At 46.6% G+C, this 20182-nt stretch overlaps 2 protein-coding genes across 2 annotated transcripts in view; both read right to left on the bottom strand.

Annotated features, from left to right (window-relative positions):
• LOC136626156 (alpha-2-macroglobulin-like) overlaps positions 1–20182 on the bottom strand; it is a 459985-nt gene that overhangs the window by 172908 nt on the left and 266895 nt on the right. The gene's annotated exons all lie outside the window — the stretch shown is intronic.
• LOC136624976 (alpha-2-macroglobulin-like) overlaps positions 1–20182 on the bottom strand; it is a 250447-nt gene that overhangs the window by 172502 nt on the left and 57763 nt on the right. Inside the window, exon 9 of the mRNA XM_066598904.1 lies at positions 8315–8429. Coding sequence (XP_066455001.1) covers positions 8315–8429 — 115 coding nt within the window. The remainder of the gene's footprint in view (positions 1–8314; positions 8430–20182) is intronic.

Genomic DNA, 20182 nt, shown 5'->3' with positions numbered 1-20182 from the left:
TCCTTCTCTCCGCCTCTGGTGGAGGCTTCTGTTTAAAAGTCTGGCAGTGACTGCAATCACTGCCAGTTATTGGTTTCCCTCAGGTTGCTAGCTAGCCTGCATTTGTAGGTCTCCTGCCTCTGTCAGCTTGTCTGCTATTTTGTTACCATCTGCCAGGTTGTTCCATCTGCCTCGGTACTATCAGTATTGTTTCGTGTTGGTATTTATCATCTGCCTGTCCTGTCAGTATTCTACCCATTTCCTCTAGGTACGCCAGCGTTCCTTCTTGGTCCCTAGATAGTGGAGGGACCGCCGCCCAGTTGCCCACCTGGGGTTAATCAGGAGTGGAGGCAAGTAGGCAGGGATAGGGGTTGTGGGTAAGATCCAGGGAAACCCAGGCTGGCGTATCCAGGGTAGATTACCATAACATAATAACTGGCCCTTAAAATTGTCCAGCGGGTTTTGTTTTTACTCTCCAATGGAGGCCATGAGTACCCTCACAAATCAGTTGCAGGAGTTAGTGGTCGTGATCCAAGGCCTGTCTGGTTGTATGGTGGCCCAGGAGCAGCGGGAGTCAGTGCATGTTACTGCTGCCCCTTCTATCCCTGAGCCAAAGTGTCCTCTTCTGGAGGTGTTTTCAGGGGAGAGGAGCAAGTTTTTTGTTTTTCAGCAGGCATGTAGATTGCACTTCCGGATGCGGCCCCGCTCATCCAGCTCGGAGTTCCAGAAAATAGGATTGATTATGTCCTTACTTCGGGGTCCCCCCCAGACATGGGCCTGCCCCTTACCCGAGAGATCGGCTTGCCTGCAGTCAGTTGATTTGTTTTTTTGGGAACTTGGAGGTATTTTTGATGAGCCAGACCGTGCAGGGTTGGCGGTATCTCATCTTATGTCTTTACGTCAGGAGCAGCAGTGGGTAGAGGACTATTGCTCTAAATTTAGACAGTATGCAGGTGAAACCTCTTGGAACAATAGTGCACTTAAGGATGTGTTTTTGTTGGATCTTTCTGACGCTGTCAAGGATCTACTCATTTCCCATCCTGCTCCCGTGACACTCAATGAGGCGATGGAATTGACAGTCAGGCTGACAGAAGGCTGAGATCTAGAAAAGAGGAACATCAGGCCCACAAAGCTAGGGAATCCAGCAGACTTGCTCCCACTTCTCCCAGGCCAACTTCTGGTGCCGAGCCTATGGAAGTGGACCAGCTAAGTCCAGAGGAACGACAACGGTCCCGGATGACGCAGCGTCTCTGTCTCTATTGTGGGAAAGCCGGACATCGTGTAGCAACCTCTCCTCAGAAGCGGATGCAGCATCAGCCTGAACCGGCGGAAAACTTCAGATCCTAGGTGACTGTCGGGAGGGATCACATGTACTGCCTAGGATCACAGGTACTCCCTAAGTTGTTGGTGCCCTGTCATATTGGCTTCCGGAATTTCACTCGATCCGGTCAGGCTTTTATTAATTTGGGTGCTGCCGCTAATTTGGTTAGTCTAAGCTTTGTCAGACCCCTGATGGCTGAGTTCTCGGCATTGGAGACGCCCATACGCTTCACTAGCATTGATTCCACCCCTCTGTCTACAGGTGTTGTCCAGTGGAGGACTCCCATTGTGCAGTTCACTGTGGGTGTTCTCCATTCTGAGAATCTGTTGTTCTTAGTAATGGAGAGGATGTCTGTTGATGTAGTGCTGGGTATGCCCTGGTTGGCACTGCATAATCCCTGATTTGAATGGTCCACTCGGGAATTGACACATTGGGGGTTGTCCTGTCATAGTCACTTAGCTACTATACCTGTGTGTTCAGCAGATGCCATATTTATTCCCGAGTATTTGTCTAATTTCAATGACGTATTTTCCAAGAAATGGTCTGAGATTTTGCCTTCCTATAGGGAGTGGGACTGTGGTATTGATTTGATCCCCAGCAGTCCAATCCCAAGGGGAGCCATTTTCAATTTGTCAGGGCGGGAGCACAAAGACCTTAAGTCCTATATCTCAGAGTCTCTGGCCAAACAACACATCAGGCAGCCCAGGTCCCCGGCCAGGGCAGGTCTCTACTTTGTAGAGAAGAAGGATGGCACATTTAGGCCTTGTGTGGATTAACGGGCTTTGAATAAAATTACTGTGAAGAACCAGTGCTCCTTGCCCTTGATTCCTGACTTATTGAATCAGGTGATAGGGGCCCACTGGTTTTCCAAATTGGACTTAAGAGGGGCGTACAATTTCATTTGCATCCGAGAGGGATATGAGTGGAAGACTGTGTTCAACACCCCGTTAGGAGATTTTGAATGTCTGGTCATGCCTTTTGGACTTTGTAATGCCCCCGCTTTGTTTCAGAGATTTATGAATGCAGTCTTCCATGACTTCCTGGGGGTATTCTTGGTCATATATCTCAATGACATTCTGGCGTACTCCTCAGACTGGGATTCCCATGTGCGGCACCTGAGGCTGGTTCTGACCTGTTTGAGTACCAACATTTTGTCAAGTTGGAGAAATGCAATTTCAGTACTAAACAAGTGTCCTTCCTTTGTTATGGGATTTAAATGGAGTCTGATAAAGTGGCAGCAATCTCCCAATGGGTCAGACCAGATAATCTGAAAGCTCTCCAGCGGTTCCTAGGGTTCGCAAATTTTTACCGTAAACTCATTAAGAATTATTCGGTCATTGCGCAACCCCTGACCGATCTTACCAAGAAGGGGGCCGACTTGGTAAGATGGTCGCCAGAAGCCCTAGAGGCTTTTAGTCATCTCAAAAGGGCATTTACTGCTGCCCCGGTACTAGTACAGCCTGACGCGCGGCGATCGTTCTTTATTGAGGTCGATGCGTCTAAGGTGGGGGCGGGGGCTGTATTGTCTCAGGAAATTAGTGGGAGAGCAAGGAATAGCCCATGTGCGTTTTTCTCGCAGAAGTTCTGTTCACCGTATCGTAACTACGACGTGGGTAATTGTGAGTTATTGATGAATAAGTGGTCTCTAGAAGAGTGGCGTCACCATCTTGAGGGGGCAAGGCATCCCATTACCGTATATACTGATCATAAAAACTTGGTACATCTTGCTAATGCTAAGAGACTCACAGCTCACCAAGCCAGGTGGGAGTTGTTTTTCGCCAGGTTTAACTTCATCGTTACTTATATTCCAGGGGAGAAGAATGTGAAGGCGGACGCCCTCTCACGGAGTTTCGGTTCGCTGGAAAATGAGACAGTGACTCCCGAGAATATCTTGTCACCTGGGGTGGTGGTGGCAGCTGTAGAATCTGATCTCGTCCCTCGTCTACAAAATTATCAGCAGGACGCTCCTTGGGGGGTGCCGGAGGGCAGATGGTTTGTGCCAGAGACCTTGCGTCTCAGGGTCATTGAAGAGTGTCACTCATCTGTGCTCGCAGGTCATCTGGGAGTTCAGGGGACTCTGGATCTTTGTTCTAGACACTACTGGTGGCCAGGCATGTCTCGGGAGATTAGCGACTTTGTTAAAGGATGTTCTGTGTGTGCATACAGTAAAAGTTGGCAGCGTCATCCGGAAGGGGCCTTTGAGACTGTTACCGGTGCCTTCTCGTCCGTGGTCGCATTTATCGGTACATTTTATTACCGATCTACCTGAGTCTCAGAAGTTCACCACGATCCTGGTTGTTGTGGACCTCTTCTCAAAAATGGCTCATTTCGTGGCACTAAAGAAGTTACCTACCTTTATAGAATTTTCCAAGATTTTTGTAAAAGAAATCATTTGTCTACATGGGGTTCCCGAGAACATTGCATCTGATTGCGGGGTTCAGTTTGTTGCGCAATTCTGGCGAGCCTTCTGTAGAAACCTGGGAACGTCACTTTCCTTCTTGTCAGCATTCCACCCACAAACTAATGGTCAGTTTGAGCAGAAGAACCAGGATTTGTTGCAATATTTGCGGTTGTTTGCTAGCGAAAAGGCTCATCAGTGGGCAGAATTCCTGCCGCTGGCAGAGTTTGCGCTAAGCAACCATACTTATTCTTCCACTGGGGTGTCTCCATTCCGTTGCGCATATGGTCAGCATCCCCGCTTCCTTACAGCTATCTCTACTCCGTCTGCCTGTCCTGCAGCTGATGTCGCCACAGATGTGCTGCAGGGAGTATGGAAAGAGATATAGAAGAATCTGGAAGCAACTGGGGCTCGTATGCAGTTGCGTAGTGGAAAGAGTCTGTCGGTGTCTGAACCTTACAGGGTGGGACAGAAGGTGTATTTGTCTTCTAGAAATCTCAAATTGAAGGTTCCGACCTTGAAACTTGCGCCACGTTACGTGGGTCCCTTTGTCATTACGCATGTAGTAAATCCGCTGGCTTAGGAACTTGAATTGCCAGCTACATGGAGGGTACATAGGGTATTCTACCCATTTCATCTAGGTACGCCAGTGTTCCTTCTCGGTCCCTAGAGAGCTGCCCAGTTGTCTGCCTGGGGTTAGCCAGGAGTGGAGTCAAGTAGGCAGGGACAGGGGTTGCGGGTAAGATCCAGGACAACCCGAGCTGGGATATCCAGAGTAGATTTCCGTAACAATATTTAATCTTTCTCTGACCTCTGGCATTTTCCCCTCCTTATTTAAACACGCTATCATTTCCCTGCTGCAAAAGAAACCAACTCTTGACTCGACCGATGCTGCCAACTATCGACTCATCTTAAACCTCCCCTTCATATCCAAACTACTAGAACGCCTACTTTAATCTCGCCTTATAAGCTATCTCTCAGAAAACTCTCTTCTTGATCCTCTACAGTCCGGCTTCTGTCCGCTACACTCGACAGAAACCGCCCTGACTAAAGTGTCAAACGACCTTCTGACTGCCAAATCGAGGGGCGACTACTCCCTACTGATCCTCCTTGACCTCTCTGCAGCATCCGATACTGTCGACCACAAACTTCTCCCCACTATGCTTCGCTCCATTGGACTAAAGGACACTGCCCTCTCCTGGCTCTCCTCCTACCTATCCGGCCACTCCTTCAGTGTCTGCGTTGCTGGCTCTACCTCCCCTCCTCTTCCCCTTGCTGTTGGCGTCCCCCAGTGCAAAGTCCTTGGCCACCTCCTCTTCTCCATCTACACAACCCTCATTGTACAGACCATCAGGAGATTTGCTTTCCAGTACCATCTCTATGCTGATGATACCCAGCTGTACACCTCCTCCCGGGACATCACAGCAACATTCCTCCAGAACGTCACCTACTGTCTGTCTGCTGTCTCTAACACTATATCCTCTCTCTACCTAAAACTGAACCTCTCAAAAACTGACCTACTGGTGTTTCTTCCCTCTACTAACCGACCTCATCCTGACATCTCCATCTCCGTGTGTGGCACCACCATTAATCCCAAACAGCACGCTTACTGCCTTGGGGTCATATTCGACTCCGATCTCTCCTTCACACCCTACCTCCAAGCTCTGGCCCGAACCTGTCAGCTGCACCTCAAGAACACCGCTAGAATATGACCTTTTCTCACCGTGGACATGCTAAAAACGCTCACTGTTGCCCTCATCCACTCTCGGCTCGATTATTGCAACTCACTGCTGATCGGCCTCCCCTGCTCCAGACTCTACCCTCTCCAATCCATCATGAATGCAGCAGCCAGGCTCATCTTCCTGTCTAGCCGCTACTCGAACGCCTCTGCCCTGTGCTGGTCACTGCACTGGCTGCCCGTCAAATACAGAGTACAATTTAAACTCACTACCCTCATCCATAAAGCGCTGCACAGCACCGCCCCGCCCTACATTACTTCCCTCATCTCAATCCACCATCCAGCCCAGGCTCTCCGTTGTGCTAATGAAATCAGATGGAGTGCCCCTTTATTTTTAACCTCTCATTCCCGCCTCCAAGTCTCCCCCAGAGCAGCACCTGTCCTCTGGAACGTGCTACCAAAAAATATCCATGCAATTACTGACACACTAAACTTCAGGCGTGCTCTAAAAACACACCTCTTCAGGGAGGCATACAATAGACCATAAACCAAACTCCTCAGTACTCCGCCTGATAACATGCTCACAGACTGAAATCCCTGCTAGCTGTAATCCACCGGCACCTGCAGTCATCCCGATTCCGCCACTATACGGCATGACCATTGTCTGTGTATAGCATCCCTCACTCTCTACCTCGCCATACTGTGCACATCTCCAGCCCCTTTAACTTCTGTATCACCCCATTATCTGTAGTATGTAAGCTCGTTGGAGCAGGACCTTCAGCTCTACTGTTTCCACCAATTGATTACTTCATGTAACCGTTGTCTGGTGTTATTACCCCTGTATTGTATGCGCTGCGGAATATGTTGGCGCTATATAATATATATATATCATCTAGAAGGAGTTGTTGTTTTGTTGCAAAACTCGGAATGTTAGGCAAATATTCAAATTATTACAGTTGTGGCGTGATTAGGTGAATGGTTTTGCTAACTGAGGCCCTAAAAATGGTTCCACCCATGGCTTATGAAAAGACTCTTAGAGATATGGCAACCTGGGAGTTACTCGCTTAGAGGATCACCATATTTTCCACTCAGGATGGTTGGCACCACATGCATACAAGCTCAGGAGACTTTTTATACTGGCTTCCACTAGCTTCATCCAATATCGCAACACTGGTGGTACATGCAATGGTTTCAGGTTTCACAACCCACAGGGTCTCCATCACTATCCCCCTCTTGGGGCATGTAAAGGGCGTCCTCCTCTGTCAGACCATGTGACAGACCCAAACTGGTCCACGCTGGACCTTAGGCTCTAAATTGCTGATGCTGCCTATACTCTCTCTCACTTCCCCCTAGGAATGGCAGGAACTGATCCTTTTATCTTACTTCCTGTCATGCCAGCAGGTGTTCTCTCTCTTATTTCAGGTACCATAATGCCTGTCTACAGCCCCATACAAGCCATTCTTTGTACTGCCCTTCTACAGAAGTTATTTTTATGCAGTAGACCTCTTTTTCCACTTGTCCAGAGCTTGTTCACCACTATACATGCAATTGAAGATATTTTGCCCAGTTCACAGAGTTTGAGAGGGGGTGCATTATTGGAATGCGAGAAGCTGGATGGTCATATTGAGGGATGCATGAGGGCATTAACTCGAGGCAACCAGACTCAGGATGCCATTGACAGGCCATCTATAGAGAAGATCGTCTGATCATCTGACAAGCATGAGCAGCTCCAACTGTTTCAATGTCTGTCATTCAGAGACAGTTGATACCATCACTACAGACCACTATGTCTATCGGAACCATTACCAAGCACTTGGCTGAAGGATATTTGGTCTCATGACACCCATTATGTGTACTGCCTTTGACACCCACCATCGCCTCCATTTGTAGTGGTGTTGTAAACGATGAAACTGGACTGAAAATTGAACCAGGTTGGCTTCAACAACTAATCCAAGTTAGTTTCGGAACTGACAATGGCCATGTTCCTGTTTGGAGAGCTAGAGGTGAGCACCTCAATCCTGCCTTTGCTGTGGAATGGCACACTGCCCCCACTGCTGGTTTGATGGTATGGGAGGCCATTGCATATGACAGTTGGTTACCCTAGTAGTGGTACGGGGGACATTAACAGCTCAGCAATATGTTCAGGCCATCCTGCAGGCACATGTGTTGACTCTAATTACAAGGCTTCCAAGAGGTATTTTCCAACAGGATTATGCTCGAACGTACACAGTCAGGGTGTCACAGGAATGCGTCCACGACCTTTCCACACCTCTGTGGCCTGCCCAGCCACCATATTTATAGCCCAAAGGACATGTACAAGACCATGTTGGATGCGATGTTTGACAGTCTATGAGTTTGCATATACTAGAGGCTCAGTTACAGCAAATGTGGACTGATATGTTGCAGGGTAACATACGGAACCTGTATGCCTCTATACCCACCTGTAACACAAATTGCACAAAGCTAGACACAGCCCAACAGGTTACTAGAGCCTCCCTTCAAGTGTTCACTTTTCCTCAATAAATTATTCTTTTGCTCTGATATTGTAATCATTACTTATAGCAATGATATAATCACATGTATAAAATATCATTCGATTCCAACAACTCCTTCTAGGTGCTTGATTTTTTTTGACAGTGAGTATATGTGTTCGAGTGTATATATAGGGTGTCACCATAGACACACCTATACAGCTGTCCCTGCTGATTAGTACACAGAATTCCGGCTTTACAGCCCTCTGCAGGTGAGTGTGTGTATTACCTTGCCACAATATCTATCTATCTATCTATCTATCTATCTATCTATCTATCTATCTATCTCCTATCTATCTATCTATCTATCTATCTATCATAGGTCATACAACTGTTAAAAAACTGTAGCCTGAAAAGCATAGAAATAGGAAAAAATAGATGGATCTGGTTCCATTAGGTTTTCTTACCTGTCAGATCTTCTGTCAGTGATGATTTAATCTTTAAAAAAAGGTCGACTTCTGATTTTAAGAAATTGAACGGCTGAAGGTTGATATCTTTAGATAGACATCCTTTGCTGTCAGTCTGCAAAAAATAATTTCAAAGAACTTAATGTTTAAAGAGCATTTTCACCTAGGAGTGGGGATTAAGTTGGTTCTTTCTGATTTTCTGACCCCTAGCTTCAATTGTACCTGCACCTTTAGATACAATTGAACATAGCAGGTGCTGGGCGGTACTGACTAAACTGTCCATTAGTGCACCGCACTCCTATGATGCAAGTTGTGCAAGGACATCCAGTGCTAGTCTTAGGTTAGATGACACCGTGCACAGAATTATTTTTTGATTGCGCCACCACATTATTCTACCTGTATTCTGCTTGTGCCAAAAACAGCAAGGTAGTAGCATACCCACACCAGAACAGCTCAGTGAATAAATAATTGTCAATCCAGTGGCTTATGAATTGGCACTGCCAGACTCTTGGAAGATTCATAGAGTTTTCCATAAATCTTTGTTGAAGAGATACGTCCCTCCAGTGGTTTATTCATCCCATAGAAAGTGCAGTATAACTTACATATATTAAGGGCAGACTCACATGAGCATGTTTGCACATGCATTTGTGTATACAATATGCAGAGAATAAAACCCATTGATTACAATGGGTTCCATCTTATTTCCCCGATTTTTGTTTTTCTCAAAATTCTTTTTTTAAATATTTTACGAGTTTTCCATTACATCACAATTTCATACATTGCTTTAATAACAGCAGGTGATATTTCTAAGGTCAAACGACTTTATAAAATAGGAAGAGTCTAATGATCGATGAACCTTCAGGAACCTTGCTAATATATTACTGCCTGTTTTAGGCCTCGTGGGGCTGGCAGGTATACAGAATCTAATGGCATTAGGTCTGCAGGTATAATTATTTCGAGATGTATCGCAGCCAAGGATTCCATATCTGGTACAAGCTGGGTAACGTCTCATTGATTAGAGCATGTATTTTTTCATAGGAGCAATGATCTGTTAATATGTTATGCACCTCTCTGGTTGTAGGAGGGATAGTAGATTTCCATCTCCTAGTTAAAGCTAGCTTAGCAACTAACAGCAAGTGACAGCCATTTGCAGACCTGGAGGGGTTTACTATTGCGAAGAGATTTTATTGCTTGTTGCAAAACTTAAACTATATCATCCCAAAAGGGTTGGAAATGGCAGGCAATTCCAGAATAAGCGATATATAGTTCCTTCTCCACACTCCTTCCAACTTTGATTTCTGGTGTTAGGAGAAACACGAAATCCAAATAAGATGTAGCATCTTCTAGTACATGAGCTGTTTCCCAGGTCCCTCCTGGAGAGCAGACACACCAGTTTACTGGGGATGGTACATTCCTCTAATTGGAAGTTTGTCAGAAAGGAGTGAATGTGACAGTAGGTGTGGAATTCTGTAAGGCAAACATTGTATTTATCTCTAAGGGTGCAAAAGGGGATGATTTCTTTGCCCATCAAAAGGTCCAACATGTGCTTTATGCCTAATCCAGACAATTTACTCACAGATAAATTAGGGATGATGTATGTAAGGCTCTCTAGAGGTAGTGAAAAAGATCTCATGTCGGGTTCTTGCCGAAGTCTGTAAGCACATAGCTTCCAGGCCTGGAGGGACACAAGCATGGGAGGCAACATACCTTGAATGTCTGATTATGGGGAAAGTTTCAGGTATAGTGTGCTAAGAACTGAGGCTTTAATAATTGAATCTAAGGTTCTGTTCTTCCAAATACATTTCAATAGTTGTCTTTGGAATTATATTGTAGTGGCATGCAGGGGTGTAGCTAAAGGTTAATGGGCCTGGGTGCAAAACTTCATCCAACGTCTCTTAATCCCTAAAAGCAGAGGCATAACTTGAAGTTCCTGGACCCCAATGCAAAACCTGTAACAGGGCCTCCAACTATAATGCTTTATTCATAGTACTGGGCTCCTTATAAGGAGAAGAGAAGCCTTATGGGCCCCCTAAGGTTCCTGGGCCAGGAGCAATTGTATCCCTTGCATCTACTATAGTTATTCCAGTGGTGGCATGTGGGATTGGGAGGGGTAAAGTGCGGAATAAGTACAAGATTTTCAACAGTATCACCATTTTACAAAGAACTATCCTCCCGAATCAGGAATATTTCAATTTTGTTAAGAATCTTAAATCCTTCTGGAGTAAGAGAACCAACATTCCTAGGTTATATAAGATTATATCTGCTAGTAGAAGACATAAGGTTATACCCAGGTTGGGATTTGAAGTTTTCCATTGGACAGCAAATTCTCCTCAAATCATTTTTTTAGGAAAAGGTGTATATTTATGCCCCAAATTTGAGATTTATTGGTATTTAAATTGTAATATGAGGCTATACTGAACAATTATATGATATGTCCCACTGCTCTCAGGGATCTTATGGGGTCTATTAAGGTCAATAGAATGTCGTCAGCAAATAACCAGATTTTGTGCTGTCTAAGCCCCATCAAAAATCCTCTAACCATGACCATTACAAATAGCAATGGGGAAAGGGGACACCCCTGATGAATGCCATTAGATATATGGAAAGACCTAGACAGAGCCCAATCCACCAGAACCCTGGCAGATGTTATGCTTTGTAGTGCCTGAATTGCCATTAGGAAGTTACTCCTAATTCCAATTTTTTTCAGAGTAGCAAAGGCAAAGCCCCAGTGGAGCCAAGGAAACGCCTTCACTGCATCCAGGGCAAAGAAAAAGCACCCAACTCGAACTCATACATGCTAAGAGGTTAAGTGCCTTTCTAGTACCACCTGCACCTTGTCTTCCTTTCATAAACCCCACCTGGTCATTATGTATTATGTTTGGTAAGACCTTGAGTAATCTTAAAGCAAGAATGTTTTAACAAATTTTTGTGTCAGTTTTAGGGCGCCCACCCACTGGCGTTTTTTTTTCCCTGCGAAATTAGCAGCATTTTTTTTCTGCAGGGGTCTATGGGACTTGTAATGTTAAAATCGCGATCGCGCAAAATCGCAATTTACCGCGATTCGCGGTAAATTGCGATTTTGCGCGATCGCGATTTTAACATTACAAGTCCCATAGACCCCCAGGAGAAAAAAAAATGCTGCGAATTTCGCAGGGAAAAAAAAACGCCAGTGGGTGGGCGCCCTAAAGTAGTGAAATTGACCTAAAATTGATTGGGGAGTCAGTCAGCTTTCCTTGCTTGTGAATGGTGACAATGATGGTCTGAAGCATTTCAGGTGTAAGAGTTTCTTTAGTCATAGCTTCATTAAAGGTTTTTCACAAGATATTGAGTTAGAGTGTGGGCAACGTTTTTGTAATATTTGTTTGAAAAGCCATCTGGGCCTGGAAACTTAAGGGTTTTTAAAAGTTTGATTTATTAATTTCCTCTGCAAAAATGGGTTTGTCTAGAGTCTAAAAGTAATTATCAATGGTGGGGAGGTTAATTTTTTACAGAAAGTTGCTAATGATGGCGGACTTTGACTGGGAGATGAGCTGGTCATCTTTTAAATTAGAAATTTTAGCATTGAAATAGCTAAACTCATCAGCTATATCTTGTGGGTATGAAAGTTTAGATTTTTAGTTATCTAATGTCAACAAATAGGGAATTTTTGCCCTGCTATGTTTTCGCTTTGTCAAATTAGCCATTAGTTTTGAGGGTTTGTTGTATGAGGTGTAGAAGTTTGTTTTCATGAACTTTGTGTTTTTGTTGTGTTCTTCCAGTAACATAGATCTTAGTTTGCATCTAAGTAACCCTAGCTCCACCTGACCAATGTCCGAGGGTGAGTTTTGTAGGATGTTTTCCTGTATCTGTATCTGATTAAGTAGCTTATTAACCCTTTCCAATCCAATTTGTATCCTGGTTTTCCTAGGGGGCTTACTCATTTTCTGCCATTATACAATGGCGCTATATGCTGGCTAAAGCCAGTACTGCATGAGGTGACACGTTGGATAGGCTCCTACAGCAGAGAGGCTGGCAATACATGGTAAGAGAGCCCCGATGGATCTCTTCCAACATCGGAGCTGTACAGCCTTAAATCATAATGTCTTCAGAGGTCAGACAGTGGATTGGAAAGGGTTAATTTGAGTTTGCTTACTTTTTTTTATACTGAGTATTTAATTTTATCAGGGCCCCTCTAATAAACACCTTATGGGCATTCCCCAGGGAGAAGATATTAATTTCGGGGCTAGAATTAATTTGAAAATTTCCCTATGGGGATATTGAGTTTCCCTGTGGGGCTCCAAACACTATTTTTAGGTAGATTGGGGAATGGTCCGACCAGGTAGCAATGCCTACCTCTGAGAAATAGACTATAGGTAATGTCCATCTATCCACTATGAAAAGGTTTATGCATGAAAAGGTCTTTTGGAGAGTGGAAAAAATAGGTAAATTTACCTTCTAATTTTTAGAAGAGAAGTTGAGACATCAAAAGGTGTCATACAGCAATTCTTTACGAAGCTAGGGGAGTAGTAAGGCTGCCTGCAGACGGGCGGAAATCCCGCGGCGGTATTTCCCGCGGGATTTCCGCCACTGAAAGTCTGCATAGGAGTGCATTACAATACGCACTCCTATGCAGACGGCCGCGGTTTGGCCGCGCGAAATCTCGCACGGCAAACAAACCGCGGCATGTCCTATTTTGTGCGGGGCTCGCACTCACCCGGACGCCGGCTCCGGTCTGCGCATGCGCCGGCTGTGCGGCAGCCGGCACATGGAAGAGCCGGGGCCACCAGGCGCGGGTGAGTACTCGCTCGTCACTGCAGGCCCTCGGGTCGGGTCCCGCGGCGAGAATTCTCGCTGCCGGATCCGACCCGCTCGTCTGCAGGCGGCCTAAGGGAGAGGTTCTATGTTTATTTGTGTAGTCAACCATTCTATCAGGGGGATATTAAAGTCCCCACACACAACCATATTTCCCTTTTATAGCTTCCTTACTTTCCAGTTTTATTTAAGAATGAAATCCAGGCACTGTTTGGGGTATAAATATTTGCAATAGTAATGGGCATCTCATTTTAGGTGCCTGTGAGGAAATGGTATCTCCTTTTGGCTTCTTGGATTTGGTCCTGCCGCAAAAAGTTAAAGCTTGTTTTAAATTATATTAAAACGCCTCCTTCTTTCTTAGAGTGCAAGCCATGAATAACAGAGAGTAATTTTTGTAGAAAGATTTTGAACACGCAGTTGCTGAAAAATCTTGTAGGCAAATCACATCTGTCACACCGGCTCTAGCGTCCCTCTAGACCAAAGCACTTTTAAAGGGCGTGTTCAGCCCTCTACCGTTTTGGGAGCGAAATATAAGTAGCATGAGGAACCTGAAATATGGCTGCATAAACATGAGAAATCAAACTGTCAATAATGCATACATAAATGAACATAGTAGATCTTTCACAGTTCAGTTCTGTGATGAACCATTTTTGATAGCTGCAAATATGGATTTGAAAAAAAAAAACAAGTCAACAAAGCATGTAGGCAGGACTTAGTACCTGCATATTTTTTGGTGTAAAATTAAAGAGCCTTGAATGGACACCATTTGACATAAACCAAACCTGCAGCCAGCAACACCACAAAGACAACAGGCGATTATTTTGACACTTACTATGTGGCCAAATACTTAAAGACTAATACACAAAGGAGGATAGGAATATAAATAAGTAAGTATTTTAGTAAGTATTTTGGCCAAAAGTACATGTATTCACAAACCCACGTCAAGAGTCCTCGTTATCTTGTGAGTCCCTACTCTAACAAAAAAACTAAACCACAAAAGGGGAGCCCTGCCTGTAAGCGAGGCGATTGTCTCATTAAGAACATCCCCACAAGGGAAGGGACTAAGGTGTCAGACATTGCTCATCTGACAGCGTAAATGATCTGATATTTGGAACCACACCTGACAGAAGGATAAGGGCCTGCAGAACATGCAAACAGGGGAATCGGGTTTAAAGACCATCTTCAGGGAGTCTGTGCAAGAATGACTCAAACATGCCTTATAGCATGCATGCATGTCTCCAAAAACTAGCAGTTTGAGAGGAAAGGATAATAACCAGCACCATCAAGCAAGCGGGGTTGGTATTTATGTGCAGCAGACCGGTGGTGATTGGCTGGCTGGAGAACCCACACCATCAGCCAGCCAAATCAACCAGACCTACAGCTGTGTGCTCCTGGAAATCCATAGAAGTACAGGTCCCAGGAGCACAAACATGATAACTGCTACCATGTGTTTTTGCTATCATGGTAGTGATTAGATATGAGCGAGCACCAAAATGATCGGGTGCTTGGTACTCGAGTCGAACTTTTCGTAATGCTCGAGAGCTCATTTCGAGTAACAAACCTCATTGAAGTCAATGGGGGACTCGAGCATTTTTGTATGGGACCGATGCTCCGCATAGGGGATGCTTTATGAAACACCTGAAAACATCAGGAAGTCATGAAAACACCACAGAAACGGATAGGGAACAGCAGGGGCAGCATGCATGGCTGCATCTGAGGCTCCCAGGTCCCACTATTAAGCCAAAATGGGGACAAGAGCCTGGTGGTCGCCCCCTTAACAATTTACTTGGGACAGACCATAAGCAGAATGGCACATGCCCTGGCACATCTTAGCTAAGCACCACACTAGCTGCAACCTATTGCAAACACTGCCTGCGGGTGACACCGCTGCCTCTTCTCCTAGGTTACATGCTGGCATTGCTGTCCAACCCCCACACAACCCTGCATCCACAGCGCACCCAAAAGTTTCCCTGCACCGCGTTCAGCTGGCCTCATGCCACACGCTCGCTTTATAGCCACACCACCCTCATGTCGATTTATAAGTGCATCTGCGATGAGGAGGAACCGGAGACACACACTGCAGCGGGTTGGCAGGGCCAGGTAGCGACCCTCTTTGAAAGTGTGGGTGATAGCCTACAATGCTGATGAGAATTAATGATAAATTGACGTACGATCATCATTCCAATCCCGTGCCACCTCTGTCACAAAATTGTCAGGATCCGCAAACATGGGCATAAAGGGGACTCAGGGGCCAGCACTTCTACACATCTCCACAATGCAGCAGTGCATACTAACACCAAAGATTGGTTTGAAGCCGGAGGTGTAGCAAAAGTAGCCACCGCAGGGGTACAGTAACTCTGTGAAAGTCTCATGAAATTTGTTTCGCTTCCTGTGAATGCTCCAATCCAGTATCTCAGATAACTGGTAATTTGTAGCACGAGAGATAATACATGTCACCCAGCACTGATCCCCAGACCCCAGGCAGGAGGAGGAGGTGGCATAATAAGCTCAAGAAACCATGACCAAGGTGGGACCCGCAATACTCTATATGGGAAGCACGTCAGCGGGACCAGGGTCAGGCTCGGTCCCTGTGTCCACCTTGTGTGACCCAAGGTGTCATGAGTTACATAGCTATGGGAAATCCATGTGTCCCCACACACTTCGTTCTGTGTAGGTGTCAGAGAGCAGAACACCACAATGGGGGAAGTCTTCTGCGCCCAACCCAAGTCATTCATTGTATTTGTGCCAGATAGCTAAAACACCGCAATGGGAAATCTTTGTGCACCCACAGCATGGGCGAGCCCCTGCAATCCAGGGACAGTATTGAAAAGGAAGAAAAGAGAGTTCCCAAACATGGCAGAGTTTCACCCCGCCCAGGACCTCGGCTCACACTTCTGCCCTAGTCATTCAGTGTATTTGTGCCAGATAGGTAAAACACCGCAATGGGAAAGTCGTCTGCACCCTACCCTAGTAAGTCAGTGCATTTGTGCGAGACAGGTAAAACACAGTGGGAAGTCTTTGTGCACCCACAGCATAGGCGAGCCCATGAAACTCAAAGACAGTATCACACATAAAGAAATCAGAGTGCCCAAACATGGCAGAGTTTCACTACGTCAAGGACCTCGACCACGGCCTACACCCTCAGTAATCATGGGCATAAAGAGGACTCGGATGCTAGTACAGCTGTGAACATCTCATTAAATCATTTACGGTTGCTTTCATCGCTCCAAAGACTGGATGAACCACAAAGAAGTTCCACAAACCAAACCTGGCGCAGTTGATTTACCCCCCCCCCCACCACCCAGGACCTCGGCCTCTGCCCACACCCTCAGCAATCGTGGGCATAAAGTGGACTCCGATGCTACTACAGTTGTGAACGTCTCTTAATTTAGTAACACTTCTTTTGTTTGGTCCAAACCAGTAACTCAGATAACTGTGGTAGCACGAGAGCAAATACATGTTGCCCAGCGCTGTTCCCCAGACCCCAAGCAGGAGGAGGAGGTGGCATAGGGCTGAGAAACCATGACCGAGGTAGGACCCGCATTACTCTGTGTGGGAAGCACCTTTAAAGGGCCCTGAGTCAGGCTCGGTCCCAGCATCCACCTTGTGTGATCCAAGGTGCCGTGAGTTACATAGCTATAGGAAATCCTTGTGTCCCCACACACTTCATTCTGTGTATGTGTCAGACAGCTGAACACCGCTATGGGAAACCTTTGTGCACCCACAGTATAGGCAGACCCTTGAAACTTTTCTGTTACAGGAGTATAGGCAAACCGCTCAAACCTTTAAGTAGCAAATGTATAGGCGGACCCCTGTAACATATGTGTAGCAAGAGTATAGGCGGACCACAGTAACATTTCTGTAGCAACAGTATAGGCGAACCCCTCAAACCTTTCAGTAGCAAGTGTATAGGTGGACCCCTGTAACATTAATGTAGCAAGAGTGTAGGCGGACCTCTGTAACATTTCTGTAGCAAGAGTGTAGGCGAATCCCTGAAACATTGGTGTACCAAAAGTATAGGCGAACACCTGAAAAAATTTGGTTTCCCCAGAGTATAGGCGAAGGCCAGAAAAATTAGTTTGATAACACTATAGGCAAGGGCCTGAAAATTGGTGTACCAAGAGTGCAAGTGTACCCCTGAAAAATTGCTGACCGCCGAGGGCAGGTGAAACCCACAAACATTTTTTGAAGATACAGCTCGTTATTGTTTAGTTTGTAACAGAGCCTGGAGGCAGCCCTCCAAAAAATTGGTTTCAGTTAAAGTATAAAAACTTTTGAAACTTTTAAAAATTGTAAAACTTTTAAACAAGGCATTTTGGGCTGCAGAAGAATTGGCAGTTCAGCGTGATGACATGCTGTTTTAGGAGCAGGAGGAGGAGAAGTAATAATAATATCCGAGAGGGATTGACGAGGCTAATTCCCCCTTTTTTGGGGGTGATAGAGAATACGTTTTTCTCCTTTTGCAGCGAAAATAATTTTTAGGATCCACTGCTTTCCGGCGGTGGAGAAGAAAAGTCTGGGGAAATCCAGCCTTTGTTCATCTTTATGAGGGTAAGCATGCCGGCGCTGTCAGATGACAGGCGGGTACGCTTATCGGTGATGATCCCACCAGCAGCACTAAACACCCTCTCTGACAAGACACTAGCGGCAGGGCGTACAGCACAAGTTGGTGCCACTTGTTCAGCTTTGAAACCCAATAGTTGTATGGAGCAGAGGCATCACAGAGGGTGGTGGTATGGTCGGCTATGTACTCCCTCATCTTTTTTTTACAGTGCTCCCTCCGACTCAGCCTTGACTGGGGAGTGGTGACACAGTTTTGCTGGGGAGCCATAAAACTGGCAAAGGCCTTGGAGAGTGTTCCCCTGCCTGGGCTGGACATGCTGCCTGATCCCCGTGCCTCCCCTGTTAGTTGGCCCTCTGAACTGCGTCTTCTGCCGCTAGCGCTGTCAGATGGTAACTTCAGCATCACTTTTTCCACCAGGGCCCTATGATATTGCATCACTCTCATACCCCTTTCCCCTTATGGAATGAGAGTGGAAAGGTTCTCCTTATACCGTGGGTCGAGAAGGGTGTACACCTAGTAATCCGTGTTGGCCAAAATGCGTCTAAAGTGCAGGTCACGGGAAAGACAGCCTAATATGAAGTCAGCCATGTGTGCCAGAGTCCCAGTACGCAACACATTGCTGTCCTCACTACTGCACTGCCCATGTTGCAGCTGGTACTTCACAATTGATATGAGGTGATTAACGCTCAGACCGAGCTGAAACGCATCCACCATGTTAGTGATCTTATAAAGCACATTTTCTAATAAAGAGGAGATTTTATTCACTAAAGTCCGAGTTCCCATCTCTTTGGATGCAATTTAACAAATAGACCACCTGATCGAGTGGCTTCTTTTGGCTGTGAGTATTCATCTCTCTTCATTTGAAGTTATATGCAGTGCGTGCATATGGACAAAACGAGGATAGACTATTTGTTTTACTCCACAGTTGCTCTACACTGCTCGTACAGCCTGGCCATCATGTGCAGCGTAGAATTCCAGCACGTGGGCACGTCGCACTGCAGTCGGTGCTCTGGCAGCTGAAACCGATGTTGCAGTGTCGTGAGGGTGGCAGCATCTGTGGTGGACTTGCAGAAATGTGCGCAAACGCGGCGCACCTTGCCGAGCAGGTCAGACAAGTGTGTGCAGTTTTCCAGAAACAGCTGAACCATCAAATTGAAGATGTGGGCCAGACATGGCATGTGTGTGAGGCTGCCAAGCTGCAGAGCCGCCACCAGGTTACGGCCATTGTCACACATGACCATGCCTGCTTGGAGGCTCAGAGGCGAAAGCCAGAGGTCGGTCTGCTCTGTCAGACCCTGTAACAGCTCGGGGGCCATGTGCCTTTTGTCACCTAAGCTGATTACTTTCAGCACAGCTTGCTGACACTTGCCCACGGCTGAGCTGCTGCGGCACGCAATACCCACTGCTGGCGACGTGCTCACACTTCTTAATTGAGAGATCGAGATGGCGGAGGAGGAGGGGGGGGGGGGGTTGGAGAAGGTGGCATAATACACAGCAGATACCAGCACCGAGATACCAGCACGCTATTCTTGGTGTGGGTAGCACGTCAGTGGTCCCTGGCTCTGACTCGGTCCCAGCCTCCACCAAGTTCACCCAATGTGCCATCAGGGAGATATAGTGGCCCTGCCCGCCAGTACTCCGTTGTTAAGTGTCCGTTGTTAAGTGGACCTTCCCAGTAACCGCTTTGGTGAGAGCACGGTTAATGTTGCAAGGGACAGCACACCAGGAAAAATAGTGGCGACTGGGGACTGAGTAGCGCGGGACCACTGACGCCATCATGTTTTTGAAAGCCTCTGTTTCCAAAAGCCTGTACAGCAGCATCTCTAGGCTGATTAATTTGGCAATGTGCACGTTTAATGCTTGTGCATGCGGGTGGGTGGCGGCGTATTTGCGCTTTCGCTCCAACGCTTGTGTTAGCGACAGCTGAACGCTGGGCTGAGAGACATTGCTGGATGGAGTGGAGGACCGTGGAAGTGAGAGTGTGGGTGCATGCTGGGAGGCGCTCGTGCCTGCGTCCTGGATGGGGGATTGGATCTGTGTGGCAGGTTGTGGCATCGGGGAAGAGGCCAGAGGGATTGGACCTGGAGGCGGTTAATGGCCTTTGTACCACCTTGTGGGGTGCTTGGCCATGATATGCATGCGCATGCTGGTGGTGGTGAGGCTGGTAGTGGCAGCTCCCCGGCTGATCTTGGTGCAGCACAGGTTACACACCACTGTTCGTCGGTCGTCCATGCTCTCACTAAAAAACATCCACACCTTTGAGCACCTTGCTCTCTGCATGGAGGCTTGCCGCGAGGGGGTGCTGTGGGAAACAGTTGGGGGATTTTTACTCTGGCCCTGCCTCTCCCCTGGCCACCCCACTGCCTCTTCTAAACTGTCCTGCTCCTGCACTTGCCTCTCCCTCTGAAGTCCTGTCTTCAGTAGGCTTAGCAAGCCAGGTGGGGTCAGTCACCTCATTGTCCAGCAGCTCTTCCTCCGAATCCTCTGTGCCCTCCTCCCTCGGACTTACTGCC

The sequence above is a fragment of the Eleutherodactylus coqui genome, chromosome 4 (genome assembly GCF_035609145.1).
Source record: "Eleutherodactylus coqui strain aEleCoq1 chromosome 4, aEleCoq1.hap1, whole genome shotgun sequence".
Taxonomy (NCBI): domain Eukaryota; kingdom Metazoa; phylum Chordata; class Amphibia; order Anura; family Eleutherodactylidae; genus Eleutherodactylus; species Eleutherodactylus coqui.
This window is presented reverse-complemented; position numbering and strand designations above follow the sequence as displayed.